Raw genomic sequence first — 15,162 nt, forward strand, 5'->3', positions numbered from 1 at the left:
ACAGCCAGACATAACCAGTGGTTGTCCCCGCAGGACCATGCAGATATCTAGAGACCATTTCCAGCCATCATCTTGAAAGTTCTATGCAACAATGCTTCTCAAGAGAGATGAAGTCATTAACAGCAAAGAATCTGGAGCCTGACTGCCTGGGTTTCAGATCCCTGTTTTCCCCTTTCCAGCTGTGTGACCTCAGGCAAGTTAATTAAACTCTCTGTGCCTCAGTTTCCTCATCTGTAAAGGAGAAGAAATAATAACACCTGCCTTATAGAATTGTTGTGAGGATGTAAATGAGTTCATGTTTGTAAAGTGCTTAGAACGCTGTCTGGCTCCCAGTAAAAGCTCAGTAATCATTTGTCAAAGTCACTGGCAGGAATGATAGGGAAAAACTGGATCCAGAAAGAGACCTGGCCCAGCTCCTGAGTGAAAGAGAAAGGACACCTACATAGCAGGATCGTTGTAAGGAAAGTTGTCAACATACTTTGTAAAGTGACTCAAAATGCTTCCAAGAAGCCAAGTAGCTGCCCCTCCAGCCTCGCCCCTCCAATGCTCTGGGCCCCTGGGAATGGGGCTCCAGCATAGCCCGCCCCCTCCCCTTACCATCTCCATAGGCTGGCCCAGGGTCCTCAGCCCAGGTGGGTGGAAAGGGCACGGTGAGAGGTAAGCGGGGCCGACGGGAGGTCAAGAAGCTGCCAGGCATACCCCCAGGCTCTCGGCCCAGGGGACTGGGGGGCTGCTCAGTGGCAGAGGTGGCCAGCAGCTCCTGCAGGATGTTGATGGGTGAGACGGTGAGCTCCCAGTTGGTGATACCAAAGTCACGCAGGTGGGCACGGGCATGGCTGGAGAGGCCGGCCCGTGTGTCAAAGCCAGCCCCGCAGAAGTCACAACGCATCAGGCTGAAGGTTCCTGGGTCAAAGTTGGCCACTGTGGAGAGAGGACAGGACTGCGTGAGGTGGGGAGGGGGCTACTCCCTAACCCCAATCCCTCCCCGCACTCAGGGCTTCACCCTGGACTGCCTTTCTTTCCCATGGCTGTCCCTTTTGCTCCTGCCGTCCCCTCAGCTCAGCTCATGCATCCTCCCACCCCATTCCAGGAAGCCCAGCCCTCCCAGATTCCCCCTTCCCACATCTAGCATCATCAAGGAGGGACCTCTCCTGCAAAAACCCTTCTCCAGGGTCAGGTGTAGTGTCTTACGCCTATAATCCCAGCTCTTTGGGAGGCCGAGGCAGGAAGATCTCTTGAGCCCAGGAGTTTGACAGCAGCCTGGGAAACATAGTGAGATCCCATCTCTATAAAAAATTTAAAAATTAGCTGGGTATAGTGGTGCATGCCTGTAGTCCCAGCTACTCGGGAGGCTAAGGTGGGAGGATTGCTTGAGCTCAGGAGCTCAAGGCTGCAGTGAGCTATAATTACCTCATGGCCCTCCAGCCTGGGCAACAGAGAAAGACCCTGTCTAAGAAAGAAGGAAAAGAGGCCAGGCATGGTGGCTCATGCCTATAATCCCAGCACTTTGGGAGGCTGAGGTGTGCAGATCACCTGAGGTTGGGAGTTTGAGACCAGCCCGACCAACATGGAGAAACCCTGTCTCTACTAAAAATACAAAAATTAGCCAGGTATGATGTTGCGTGCCTGTAATCCTAGCTACTTGGGAGGCTGAGGCAGGTGAATCGCTTGAACCCGGGAGGCAAATGTTGCGGTGAGCTGAGATCGTGCCGTTGCACTCCAGCCTGAGCAACAAGAGCAAAACGTCACCTCAAAGAAAAAAAGAAGAAAGAAGGAAGGAAAAGAAAGGAAAGGAAGAAAAGAGAGAGAAATGCTTCTCCAGTTGTGGACCTGCCATCCTCTGTGAGAGTATTTGATTAATAGCCTCTTGTGCCTATTTTTACTCATGATCACCCAAGTGCTGTAAATTAAATATTTGTTGGATGAAGAAATGGACAAATGGATGTAATGCCCTCCACTGGGAGCCTTCTCTGAGCCCTGCAACTGAAGTTAGGGACCTTCTCTCAGCTTCCCCAGCCTCCTGGTTCTCCCAGCTTTCCCCACATCTCAGCCCTGATCACTCAGTGTCTCACTGCCTGCTTTCCTGGCTGTCCACCCCTTTCCCTCCACCCCTAGGGTAAAGACACACACACACGCGTGCACGTGCATATACACACACACACACACACACACACTCAAATACCATACTGGCACCTCCCCAAGTGGGCTTTGTGTCTGCCAATGTCAGAGCCACCCAGGGTGCTCCTGTTGGAGACAGACTTCTGGAATCAGAGCCTTGTCCCCTGGGAACTGGTAAACCTTATAGGCAGCCCCAGGGGGTTCTGAAGCTGGCTGGGGTGGGGTGGAGGCGATCCCACCACTCCTGGACTGGGCCACGAACTCCAAGAGTCCAAGAACTGCTATTCTCTCCACTGCTGTGTCCCCAAGTCCCCAGGACAGAGGAGAACCTTGCTCAGTAAATATTTGTTGAATGGAGGAGTGAATGAAATTCTCTGCCCGAGGCTGACTCCTCTACCCACACTCTTTCCTCCAGCAGCTGGAATGGCCAGGGCACTGGGGTATTCCCACACATGCACCAATGGGCTGGCCTTTACAGCAGCTCCCAAGTCTCTCAGGAGCAGAGGCCCCAATGTCCCCCTGCTTGGCGCTAAGGGAGAGAGAATTTAGATCGAGGGTGGGTTGCCCAGCCCTGTGTCTCCTGGGCCTCTTAAAGTGAAGCTGCCCTACCTTTTTTCTTCTTCTTCTGGAAGGAGAACCTGCGTTCAATGGCCTTCACTTCCTCGGCCGAGATGAAATGCCGCACATTGTAGCTGACGCCCACGCGGTTCAGGTGGCCCCGGACGTGGTTGGCCAAGCCGATGCCGTTGTGGAAGCGATCGGGGCAGTAGGGGCATTTCCGCTCCTCGTGCTTCAGTGCCATGGCTGGGTCGCCATCCAGGAGTGTGTCCAGCCCCAGGGGGCTGCCCAGCGGCGCATCCAGGAGCAGGAGGTCCAGGGGGTGGGCACCCGCCAGCCCCAGCTCCTCGGGCTGCAGCCTTGGGGAAACCCTGGCCGATGCCATGACCTGCGGCCCCAGCTTAGCCACCAGCACAATGGGCACCATCCCTCGGAGCTGCTGCTGCTGCTCCTGCGTGGCCTCTGCTGCCTGCAGGGCTTCTTGGAAGGTCCTCTTCAGCTCCAGGGCCGGCTGCGGGATGAGGCTGGGGGTGGCTAGCGGGGAAAAGTCCATCTCGGAGGTCAGCATTACATCCTCCTCTTCCTCCTCTTCCTCTTCCTCCTCCTCCTCCTCCTCCTCCTCCTCCTCTTCGCTCCAAGGGCGCCTCCGTTCCCCCAGCCCTTGTGGGTGGACGGTGCTTTTGTTTCTCCCAAGCTGTAAGGCGTAGGGGGTGGATGCTAGCGCCGAGGGAAAGGCCAGCCTTCCAAGAGGCCTCTGGCCCGTGCCATGCGGGAGTGGCTTTGACAGCAGGAAATCTCTCATGCCCAGCTGCTGGCATCCTGGACCAAAGGCCAGGCTGGGGTCATATCCAGTAGTGTTCTCCCGCCACATGGGGGCCAAGGGTGGCTCAGCTTTGCCAAAGTAGTCCACGGCAGTGTCAGGGAAGCAGGCGTGAGCATCCTGGCTAGTGCCTGGCTGGCTGGCAGGGTCCTCCTCATAAGCCTGGCTGTCCTCCTCCCAGTGGGGACGGGCGTGCACCAGCCTCACGTGCTCCCTGAGCAGGCTTTCGCTGGGCGCTGGGAAACCACAGAAGATGCAGGCACTGAGGCCCGCAGCAGCAGCACTGTAGGGCTGATAGAGGAGGGTGCCGGTCTCAGGGCTGGGGCTGCCAGCCCCGCTGCTGCCTCCAAAAGGCTCCTTGGCCGTCTGGCCTGGGCGCTCACGCACGTGCAGCTTGGCATGCTGCACGTAGGCCCTGGAGGAATTGGTGCCAAAGACGCACTTGGGGCACTGTAGCCGCGCCTCCCGGCCCTCGTCCCCTGGCACTTGCTTCAGCTTTTGGATCTCCTCGATGATCTTCTCCCGGGAGGCCTGGTGCAGCTGCCGGTGCCTCTCCAGGGCGGCGGGGTCGGCAAAGGCCCAGCCGCACTCCCCACAGGCCAGTGGGGCCAGGTCCGCAGGGGGCTCCTGGCCTGGGGCTCGGCGGTGCTGGCTCATGTGCTCCAGGAGGTGCTCCTTCTGCTTGAAGTAGATGCTGCATTCAATGCACGGGAACACAGCCGGCTCCTCGTCCTCGTCCTCATCCAGGCTGGCCACCCCTTCCGCCACCTCCTCCAGTAGCTCACACAGGTATGCCCCAGTCCGGATGGGAGGCAGTAGCGGCTGTAGCCGCTCTACAGATGCCTCCGAGTTCACCGTCCAGGTCTGCGTGGCCACCTCTGAAGCTGACGTGGGTAGGCCCCACTGGGAAGGCTGGGCCAGCCCCTCGAGGTCCTCCAGGTCTTCTCTGCCACCCACCACTGCCATGTCCAGCGTCTTCGGGGTGTCTTCCACTGGCACGAACACCCTTCTGAAGGGGGCAAGGGGTGGTGGCTGGGCAGGCAGGTCCAAGGGCAGCCCTGCATCCTGGGGGGACCCTGGCTCGTCCTCATCTTGGAGCCAGTCAAACCTGGGGCCGCCCCGCGGGCGCTTCTCCAAGATCCTTGGATCCCCCCGGTGGTGCAAGAACCTTCTAGAGCTCTCTAGCTCAGCGTGTGGTTTCATGGTTCTCACAATGACTGAGTCCTCGAATCTCTGCTCAGAAAGGATGCCCTCCCCAGCCTCCTGGACAAGGGGGTGCTCCCAGGGCCCCCGGACATCAGGGGTGCCTGGGAAATGGCCCAAGAGATGGGGTGGTGGGGAGCCCGGCCGGAAGTCCAGGCTGCCTCCATCCCAGCAGCTGCAAGGAAGTGCCAATGGGGACAGGTTAGCCAGGGGCCGCAGTTTCCTTCCTATGGTGGTGATGGGGGTGCTCCCACGCAGTTTGAAGCAGGCCCCAGAGATCCAGCCCGAGAGTGACAGGGGTGTGGGGGTGAGGGTGGGAGGTAGGGAGAGTCCATGTGGGCCTTTCCAGACCTATCGGGTCAAACACCAGGTTCAACTCCTAGGAGGCACCTGTCCACAGAGCCTAGCCCTGCTGCATCATGGGGGAATGTGCGGAGACCACACCTGGGCCACACGGGGATGTGGCACCCTCTAAGAAGTCTGGTGGCAACAGTCAATTCTCATATCTCCCCAGGGCGGACCCAAAGCTCTCATCTGTGCTCCGGGCTGCTTTGTCTTGGTCCTCCCCAAACTGGAGTGATTTTGCTAATTTAGCTTCACCTCTGCCCCAGATCTGGTGAAAGTTGTTTGTGGCAGAACAGTTCAAAGGAACGTTCCTTTTTCCCCTGCATCTCCCCCTCCTTGGAAGGGCAGAGTCAGGATAGGCTGAAGATCCCTGATCAGCCTTTGGCCCCAGTGATCCAGACCTTCAAGGGTGGGGGGTTGGGAGTGGGATTGGGGGAGGCAGGATAACCTCTCTGGGCCTCAGTTTTCCAATCCTAAAAATGGGCATCATTCCCAAGAACTGGGAACCCCTTTGTCCTTATGCAACATCTGTGGAGCTTTCTCATAGCCATCATCAACAAAAACTTCACACAAGGCAGGTGCTTATTTAAAGGCTCACAACCACAACCTTTCAGTGACCCCACAGGGTATAGGGTGAAGATGACACAATGCCATGCTTGGGAAGTGCTTTGTTTCACCTCATGCCTGGCCCAGTGTGGGTTCTTATTATGACTGTTCATGATCGGGTCCCCCTTCCTTTGCAAGATCCTGCCTCTATTGGGAGATTCCAATCATGCTCATGGAACAGATGTGGAAACGTTCCATCCAGATGTTGAGCGGAAACCATAAGGTCACATTTCTAAGCTCCATTGGTGACATGTGATACTAACAGGACCATCCTCCTAGGGCTGTGGCGAGGATCCAGTGGGGATAAACACATGTTCAGAGCTTAGCTCATAGCAGCTATTATTAATTAATAATACTATTGGCCAGCTGCAGTGGCTCACGCCTGTAATCCTAGCACTTTGGGAGGCCGAGGTGGGCAGATCACGAGGTCAGGAGTTCAGGACCAGCCTGGCAAACGTGGTGAAACCCTGTCTCTACTGAAAATACAAAAATTATCCGGGCGTGGTGGCGGGTTCCTATAATCCCAGCTACTGGGGAGGCCAAGGCAGGAGAATCGCTTAAACCCAGGAGGTGGAGGTTGTAGTGAGCCGAGATCACGCCACTGCACTCTAGCCTGGGTGATAAAGTGAGACTCCGTCTCAAAAAAAAAAATTACTATGACCTATTAGTACCTGCCAAGCCATTTAATAAAGGGTGGGAACCATCAGCAGATTGCTGCTCTCACCCAATGCCCCTTGGACCCTCAAGGCGAATTCATGAGATGCATCTTATGGACTCCATTATGCAGATGAGAAAACTGAGGCCCAGAGAGGCCTAGTGTCATTCTAAGGGTCACCTGGCAGAGAGAGGACTCCAAGGGTCCAACCTCCAGGCTCCTGCTCCTCTGGGCCTACTCCTGGCAGGGATAATGAGAGTTGACCCTCTGTGTTCATCCCAGACCTCCCCCAACCCCTAGCACACGCCCAGGGGCTTGCCTGCCGGGAGCTGCCTCCTCCTCCTGCCTGACTTCCTGATTCCCTCCTGTCCCCTTCTCATTCCCCAGGGGCTTCTCTTGGGCCTGGGCATGTCCTGCTTGCCCCCCTGCCCTCCCTGAGGTCAGGGCCAGCATGGCACTCACCAGCTGCTGATCCGATGGGTGGTGGAGGTGGCACGGGGGAGGGCTTCGCTGAGGTCGGGATGGGGCTGCCCGTCTGCAACAGAGAGGGGAGACCCTGAGGGGCTGGGGTCCCCCTGGCCGGGGCCCTCCACACCCCAGCTCCAGGAGCCCTGGCAGGTGCCTCGGAAGGGCCCTGCTGGCTCCCAATCCCTCTCCCCGAGAGGCCCGTGGCCTCTGCCATCCTGAGCCCTGAAAGGGGTTTCTTTGGAGGAGTCCCCTTGGCTCTCCTGGGGGACTCCAGGGGCCTGCTGCTTTCCAACCGTCCTCTCTTTCCCCCCACCCAGCAGCCAGGGTGGTTTTTTACAAGCCTCACCCTGGTAAAAACTCACCTGGCTTCTCATTATACCTATAATAAAAACAAGACTTTTTGTTTGTTTGAGATGGAGTCTCACTCTGTTGCCCAGGCTGGAGTGCAATGGCGCAATCTCAGCTCACTGCAACCTCTGCCTCCTGGGTTCAAATGATTCTCCTGCCTCAGCCCCCTGAGTAGCTGGGATTACAGGCATGTGCCACAATGCCTGGGTAATTTTTCTATTTTTAGTAGAGATGGGTTTTCGCTATGTTGGCCAGGCTGGTCTCAAACTCCTGACCTCAAGTGATCCACCAGCTTTGGCCTCCCAAAGTGCTAAGATTACAGGTATGAGCCACCGAGCCAGGCTTGAAAACCAGACTCTTAACCGCCACCTGCAAGGCCCTATGAGGTCAGACCTCTGCTGGTCTCTCCAACCTCATGTCTCTCTCCTGGCCCCTCAGTGCCTCCGCTCTAACTGCATGGGCCTCCTAGGGAAGCCCCAAGCCCACCTAACTCTTTCTGGCCTCAGGGCCTTTGCACTTGCTATGCCCTCTGCCTGGGGCACTCATCCCTGACCACCTAACTCAAATGAGTCCCTGTGATTTTCTCTTTCAGCACCTGTTTCATTTCTTTCTTAGCATTTTCTGAAATCACCTGGTTCTTTCTCAGGATAACTGCTTGCTGGGTCCCCCACTAACATGCAGTCTCACCAGAGCAGGGACTCTGTCCGCCTTGTTCACTGTAGCATCCCAGCACTTGGCACAAAGCAAGCGCTCCGCAAATCCTTGCCAGATGATGAACGAGGCGCCTGTTCTAACCTGAGTTGCGGAGAGCCCGTCCCTGCCTTCTGCACCCTCTCCCAGGCCTATGTCCTAAAATCCAACCCCCTCCCGGGACCCCATACCCACCAACACAGATGGAGCCAACTCTCTATTATCTGCCTGTGGAGCCAATGCCTGGAGCAACCACAGGAATCCTGGCCTGTGTATCCTCTGCCTGCCACGATTGCCTGACGAGGGCGAGCTTGCCAATCGGGGAGCAGGCCAATTGCCCGGGCCAAGGTTAACACACTGGGGGAACTTGTGCCCCGTCCAGGACCCAACAGATGCAATTGTTGGATTAGCCTCAATTTGAGGATGGTCCAGAAAAAGGGATAGGGCTGGGGCGAATTCTTTATCCAATCCCTCATCATCCAATTGGCCCAAGAAATTGAGAGCTGACTGTTGGGAGTCAAGGGATAGAAATGGAGATAGAGCGGGGAGGGAGTGTCGGTCAGAAAGTTGTGCTCACTGGCTGAGGGTCTTTCTTCTGAACTCAAGCGAAGGGCTGTGACTGCTATGTGACCTCTGGAAGGTGAGGTGGGGAGCAGGTAATGGAAATCTGCATAATCTACAGCAAAGTTTCTCAACATCAGCACTGTTGGCATTGGGGGCCAGGTCATTTTCTGGGGTGGTGTCTGTCCTGTGCATTGCAGGATGGTGAGCGGCATCCCTGGCCTCCACCCTCCAGATGCCAGCACCTCCCCCCTTCGGTTATGACAACCAAAAGTGCCACGAAACGTTACCAAAGTGTGCCCTAGATGGGGGAGGCGCGTCACCCCCATTTGAGAACCACCGGGGTAGACTGACAGGCAGCAGAACTGTGCTTGGGTGCAAGGGCTGGTTTTGTGATGGGGGTGTTGGAGAGGGTGTTCAGAGTTGGGAAAGAAAGGCATGGCCCAGCCAAGGGAGTGAGGATCCTCAAGAAACAGGGTCTCTAGAGAACATGTGAGTCATAGACTTGACTATTTTCAGGGGAGGGCAACTGGTTCACATATAACCAGCCCTAGTGTGACCTAGAGGTGTGGGTCTGAGGGTCCCGGGCATCCTGCTTCTGAGGTTCTGGGACCCCAAGCTCCCAAGATTCCGGGCGTCCCAGATTTGATGATTCTGCGATTGCCGTTGTCTAAGAATTCCAAGAGCCAGGGGACTGTGTGGCCTCTTTGTCTGAGCAATTCCAGCGAGGCTCCTATTTTTAGTGGCAGTGACTTTGGAGGAAGCAGGCCAAGCAGGGCCCTGTGTCCAAGACACCTTGGGGGTGGGGGCTTCACCCAGAGGACTCCATAGCTGATGGGGATCCAGGAGTCCCTAAAGGTCAGATGAGGTGCCTGGGTTGCAGCCCTCAGGCAGTGGCCGTGCCAAGGGGCCCTCGCTGGCTCCTGCCATCTGGGGTCCCCGAGAGTTTGCAAATGCTGACGGCAAAGGGTGTTTGTGTGCAGCCTGAACTCCAGGCCTGGGATCCAACTTGATAGAGTGGCCAAGAATCTAGATTCTGGAGCCAGGCAGATCTGAGTTCAAGGCCCCAGGGGTGCCCTGAAGGCCGTGCCTTTCCCACTCGGTTTCTTCCTCTTCAATGGGAATAGCCACTGACCCAGTCTTGCAGGGCCAGCGATGGGTGCCAGCAAGATCACAGTAAATGCTCCATCCAGAGAAGTGCAGTAGAGGGGAAGAAGGCTGGTGGGAGGCCTTGGGGGCGGGGTCAGGGCTGGCTCAGCGATGTCTCAGGGTGGAAGCTGGTGGCTAGACCCAGAGCCTCAGGCCTGGTCACTCCATGCTCTGATTTTACCCCCAGGCTGGGGCCCCAAGAGGGCAGAAATGATGTGTCATTTGTCCCTGGGTGCCCTGTCCCCAACACAATTCCAGGCGTGTACCAGACTCTTCATCAATCCATACAGACCATCTCAGCCCCGAGTCCTTTCTGAACCTGCAAGGTCCAACTAGAGAAGTAGGCGCTGCTGAGGGAGTGTGGGGGCGCCAGGTAAACAGCCGTAACAGAGGACAGAGGAGGCAGCGGGCACACCGTCCTGTCCAGGCAGAGAAGTCTGGAAGTGACCACTCCAGGGGGCTCTGAGGGATGAGTGGGGATAGAGGAAGGCCCAGGCTTCGGGGTAGAATAGCAGCCCCAGAGCCTGTTCCTATTTATAGGCATCACAAGACTAGTAGGGCAGGTGCCTGTGTCTCGGAAGGGGGGTCAAGTGGGCCAAGAGGGCAGTGAGAGAGATGCAGTGTCCCAAACCCAGGCATTCCTCCAACGTCCAGGCCATGACCTCACTCCGAGTCAAGCCATTCCCACCCCTGACCCCAGTTGCTGAGGGGGACCTTCAAGAGAGGGCCTGGCCCCTGTCGGCAGCCACATTTCCCTCCTCCCCAAGCTATAAGACAGATGTATGCATGAGACCCTGGGTGATTCTCCAGGGGAGTGAGAATGCACCTACCTGCCTGCTTTTCCCCTCTCTCCAGACCTGGGGAGTCTGCCAGGTAGAGAAGAGATGTCCAATCCTCGGAACCAGACCCAGAGAGGACCCTGGGACCTCCCAGAGCCTGTACTCTCAGGCTCCCACAAAATCAAAGGCCCCACCCTGCCCTGGCCGACTGTGCAACCTGGCACAAGATCCTGCCTGTCTCTGAGCCTGTTACTAACTCAGTTATTCATGACTTAGAGGAGGGGATTACTAAGTTTCCCTGAGCACTGATACTCTGGAGTTGGGTGTGCCCTCTGCCCTCTGGGGTCTTGCCTTGCCACCCCACTGCCTGACACCTGCAGATGCCACCAGCTACCTCCAAGCCTCTGCATGTACACAGCCCAATGCCTAGACACTTGCTGCCCCCTTGGTCTGGCTCATTGTCCCTCATCCTTCTTCTCACTTCCTGCAGGAACTCACTTCCTGCAGGAACACCCTTTCCCCCAACCTGCTGGGTCCTTTCTTCAGCACAGCCCTAGCTGCTGTGTCATAACACCTGGTGACATAACACCGGGTCATAACACGGTGTCATAACGTCTGTCTTTTCAGCGTTAGATGGTGGGGTCCGTGAGAGTGGGGATGGTGCATGCTCCGTCACCTCTGTGCCCCAGTGCCCAGCCCCTAGAAGGTGCTGTACATGTATAAATATCCAAGCATTCGCCAGGTACGGTGGCTTATGCCTGTAATCCCAGCACTTTGGGAGGCTGAGGCGGCAGATCACCTGAGGTCAGGAGTTCAAGACCAGCCCGACCAACATGGAGAAACCCTGTCTTAACTAAAAGTACAAAAAATTAACCGGAAGTGGTGGTGCGTGCCTGTAATCCCAGCTACTCGGGATGCTGAGGCAGGAGATTCACTTGAACCCAGGAAGTGGAGGTTGCACTGAGCTGAGATTGCCCCATTGCACTCCAGCCCGGACAACAGGGGCGAAACTCCGTCTCAAAAAAAAAAAAAATCCTAGCATCATGAGTGTGTGAAGGTGGCTGGAGTAGGTCAAGGATCTGGGGGGTGGTTAAGAGTGAGGGCTGTCAAGCCATGTTACTCCCTGGCTAGGTGACCTTGGGCAACTTATGTCGCAACCCAGGGTCTTAGTTTCCCTATCTCTGACATAGGATAATAATAACGAAGGCTCCTCCACGTGGTTCTTTGGAGAATGATAGAAGGTGATCATGCAAAAACCTTGGGATGTAGGAAGCCCTTGAGGCGTTTGGAGATGGGGGCGGGGTCTGACGCATCAGCCCACTATTCTCCAGCCACACCAGCCTCCTACCAGGTCCCTGGACACATCAGGCTCCTCCCCACCACAGGGCCTTTGCACTTGCTGTTCCCTCCACCCAGAATGCCCTTCCCACCATTCACTCCATGCTCCATTCAAATGCCACTCTCTCAGGGAGGCTCTCCGGGTCTCTCAGGCATGATCCCAGCACTCTGTTTAATGCCTTCATAGCATCTGTCACTACCTGTCCTTCTGACATTTGTTTAGTTGCTTGTTGTCCATTTCCCCTACTAGAGTGTCAGCCCCCTGAGGGCAGGAATTCTTGACTCTTTGGTTTACAGCTGTCTTTCCAGAACCTGGTGCATAGTCTGACACACTGAAGGTGCTCAGTATTTAAAGAATGGATAACACATCTGGAGGTGGGGAGAGTGTGAGATACCTTTTAGCTGGGTAAACTGAGACACTAAGGGGTGGCCAGCATCCCTGACTACCCAGCTTTTCCCTAGCCACTACAGGGTCCAAACAGTTTTGGCCCATGGCTCAGGAGCAGGATACACCCAGACAACCAGAGGGAGCTGGGATAGACTGATGGAAGTAGGGAATACCTGTGGAACAAGTGGGCTGGGGGCAAGGAGCTTGGGGTGCTGAGATGGTCCTCTGTGCCCAAACAGTATCCTCAAAGGAGGGAGACAGGCTGACCTGAGTTCAAATCCCAGCTTCACACCACCCAGCGGGGAGCCTTGGTCTTGTCACTGGCTCCCAGGGCACCTGTTTTCACAATCATCAAATGAGAAACTAAACAGAGTGCAAAGAAAAGGCTCTGAACACAGGCAGAATCAGCATCCCAGCTCAGCCACTGCTGCGCCAGGTGACATGGTTCTCTCTGAGCCTTGGGGAATAAGCTGGATGCTCCCTGGGGGCCACAGGGCCCATCCTCTTACCAGAGATGCCACCTCTGCCATCCAGAATGTCTCGGGGGCCCTCCTTGGTGATAGGCAGGTAACAGGCAGACCGGAAGATGCCACCTTCCCCCTCAGCAGCCTCGGCCCCACCCTCGATGTTATCCCTTGGCGCCGGGCCAGGCAGTCTCTCTGGGCCTTGGGGACGATCCGGTGTAGCCAAGCTGCCCGCCAGAGACCCCTCCATTGGATTCTCTCTGCTTGGTTCCACTCAGCAGCTGGGCTGGCTCAGCGGGGCATTGTGGGCCTGGCAGCAGAGAGAGGGAAGTGCTTAGGGGATGGAGGAAAGGGAATCCGCCTCAGTTTCCCCTCCTTCAAACCTTGGTCCTCACCTTTGCAGCTCACTGCCTCAGTTTACCTCCCAGCCCAGGTGAGCTGATAGTGTTGAGACCTTATCCACACACCTTCTATCCCAATGGCCCCTACCCTCAGCATGCCTCCATCTCTCCATCAATAACTCCTCCCCTTTATATAGATCCTGCACTGCCTCAGTTTACCCATGTTGACACAAGCCTACTCAGCCACCTGGTTTTCTTCTATCATTAATCTTACCACTTCTCCAGACGCCTCCATTCACACACAGCTGCACTTTCCCCAGTCCGGCCCTCACACCCATGCACATGCACATCCTACTGCCATGCCGTTTCCTCGGCAAGAATCCCAGCCACTTGTACACTTCGATCCTATACACTGTGAGGAGTCTCCCTTCATTATCCCTTTACTTTTCTCCATCATCCCACACCGACGATCCCTGCACTTTTCCCACACTTCAACCCTTCCCCCAACACAGGACCTTAGGGTTCTCCAGCATTAACCCCTTCACCCCCCTCCATAACCACAGCCTCCAGTGACCCCAGCATTAACCCTTTCGCTTCTCCCCAACATTATCCCTCTTGCAGACCCAGCCTGGGCTCCTCCATTCCCCCCAGCCCCCAACCAAGATTGCTCTAGTCCTCAGGCGAAAGAAAACGATGGGGCTCCTGGTCTAGAAATGGGGACCCTGGGGACGGGGGGGTTGTCCACTCCACCTATAAATACCTTCAAGGTAACGGCAGAAAGTGAAGGGCAGGAATGAGGCGCCCTCCCCAGGGAGATGGTGGGGAGGCCGGGCCCAGGCAACCGGGGCGGGGCCGGGGCGCCAGGCCTGGTTGCAGGCGCTGCCCTCGGGGGCCTGGGGATTCCCAGGGGGCTTCTCCGTGGGCTGGCAGTCTTGGTGGGGGTCCCTACCCAGGCCCGGAGGAAGCACCTGCGGTTGTCCACCGGTGGGCACTGCCCGCAGGGAACGGGCGGGACCGCAACTTCGGAGCACTTTGGCAGCGTGGGGAGGGGGCTCCCACCCGGTCGCACCCCCGGGGTCGCAGAGGTGGGGGGCTGCGCCGCGCGGGTCCACTCCTGGGGGCCCCAGGGTCTGGGGGATGCGCCCTCCACCCGTGCACCCCGGGGTGGGAGACCCCGCGGGACGCACTGAGGTAGGGGGGACACCTGCCCCAAGACCCCCGCCCCTCCCCCCACCTGCACGGCCCCGCCCCCGCCCAGGCCCCGCCCCTGAAGGCCCCGCCCCCGCCCCCGCCCTGGGGGGTCCCGCCTGGCCCGGCCCGGCCCGGGCCTCCCCCGCCCCGTTACGGCTCCGCCCCACCCGCGGGCTCCCCAGGCCGGGCCGGGCCTCACCGGGGAGGCGGCGCCGCCGGCCAGGTGCCGGGGCTCGGAGCTCCCGTCCTTGGTGTGGCCGTCGCTGCCGTTACCACTGCTGCCGCTCCCGGTGCCGGTGCCGCGGCCTCCGCAGCCGCCGCCGCCTCCACCGCTCGGGGGACATTGTCCCTTTAAATCGCTCCCCCCGCTGCCCCGCCCCCCCGGCGCGCCGCCGTGACCTCAGCGCGACAGCCCCGCCGCGCCGCCATGATGGGGAGGTCCGGGGCGCCCCCCCGAGCCGCCCCAGGGGGGGGCGACCAGCGGGCGCGCCGCCATGTTGGGAGTGGCCAAGTGGGTCACCCTTAAAGGGCCCGCACGGCCTGAGTCCAGGGAGAGGCCCCGTTACCATGACAACACCCTTGTCGCCCCACCCCCCCAATGGCTCCTCATCACCCCACTGGTACTTCTAGTGGTAGGCTCGCTAAAAGCGCTAAAAGAGTGGGGAGGGGGCAGAAAAGTTCCCCCATGGATCACTGATAGGTCATTGAGGACTCCACCCAGTCAATTTTTAGCCTTTTGTTCCCTGCCCTCCATCAGCTACCTTCCAACCACAAGCTCACTCCCTCCTTCCCCATCATCCACACCGGACTTCAGCACCTCCTTGCCCTGGAGTTGCCCTAGGTCTTCAGTGCTAAGCCACCTTCTCCACCCAGTCCCCAGGATCACAGTTTCCAGGACTACCCCATCAGTGGCCTGTGGTCTTCTCTTATCCACCATGTATCCAGATATCCAACCACCCAGCCATCTCATCCGCTTGTTCAATCTATCAATCACTCATCTACATATCCAATCAACTAATCACCTATCCACCCACCCCTCCAACCACCTATTCATCCACCCCAACACCCACTCAACCCACCCATTCACTTCCCATCTACCCGCCCATTTATCCAGCACCCAAGCAAATATTCAGTTATCCA

The 15,162-nt window shown here is 57.4% G+C and overlaps 1 protein-coding gene across 8 annotated transcripts in view; it reads right to left on the bottom strand.

The window, feature by feature from the left end:
- Nucleotides 1-14,370, bottom strand: part of WIZ (WIZ zinc finger) — a 28,572-nt gene extending 14,202 nt beyond the window's left edge. For 4 of the 8 annotated variants that reach the window (XM_017519058.2, XM_017519056.2, XM_037735106.1 and 1 more), the window contains exons 1-5: nucleotides 14,222-14,368; nucleotides 12,536-12,800; nucleotides 6,768-6,840; nucleotides 2,728-4,874; nucleotides 598-921 (exon numbers count right to left, since the gene is read on the bottom strand). In XM_017519058.2, the coding sequence (XP_017374547.1) occupies nucleotides 598-921; nucleotides 2,728-4,874; nucleotides 6,768-6,840; nucleotides 12,536-12,740 (2,749 nt within the window). In that variant the 5' untranslated portion in view covers nucleotides 12,741-12,800; nucleotides 14,222-14,368. Of the gene's footprint in view, nucleotides 1-597; nucleotides 922-2,727; nucleotides 4,875-6,767; nucleotides 6,841-12,535; nucleotides 12,801-12,885; nucleotides 13,067-13,780; nucleotides 14,037-14,221 lie in introns of those variants that run through there. The other 4 variants (XM_037735103.1, XM_037735104.1, XM_037735105.1 and 1 more) reach the window with 4 other exon arrangements.
- Nucleotides 14,371-15,162: the final 792 nt, after the last annotated feature.

This window comes from Cebus imitator, unplaced genomic scaffold (assembly GCF_001604975.1).
Source record: "Cebus imitator isolate Cc_AM_T3 unplaced genomic scaffold, Cebus_imitator-1.0 Scaffold726, whole genome shotgun sequence".
NCBI classification, from domain to species: Eukaryota; Metazoa; Chordata; class Mammalia; order Primates; family Cebidae; genus Cebus; species Cebus imitator.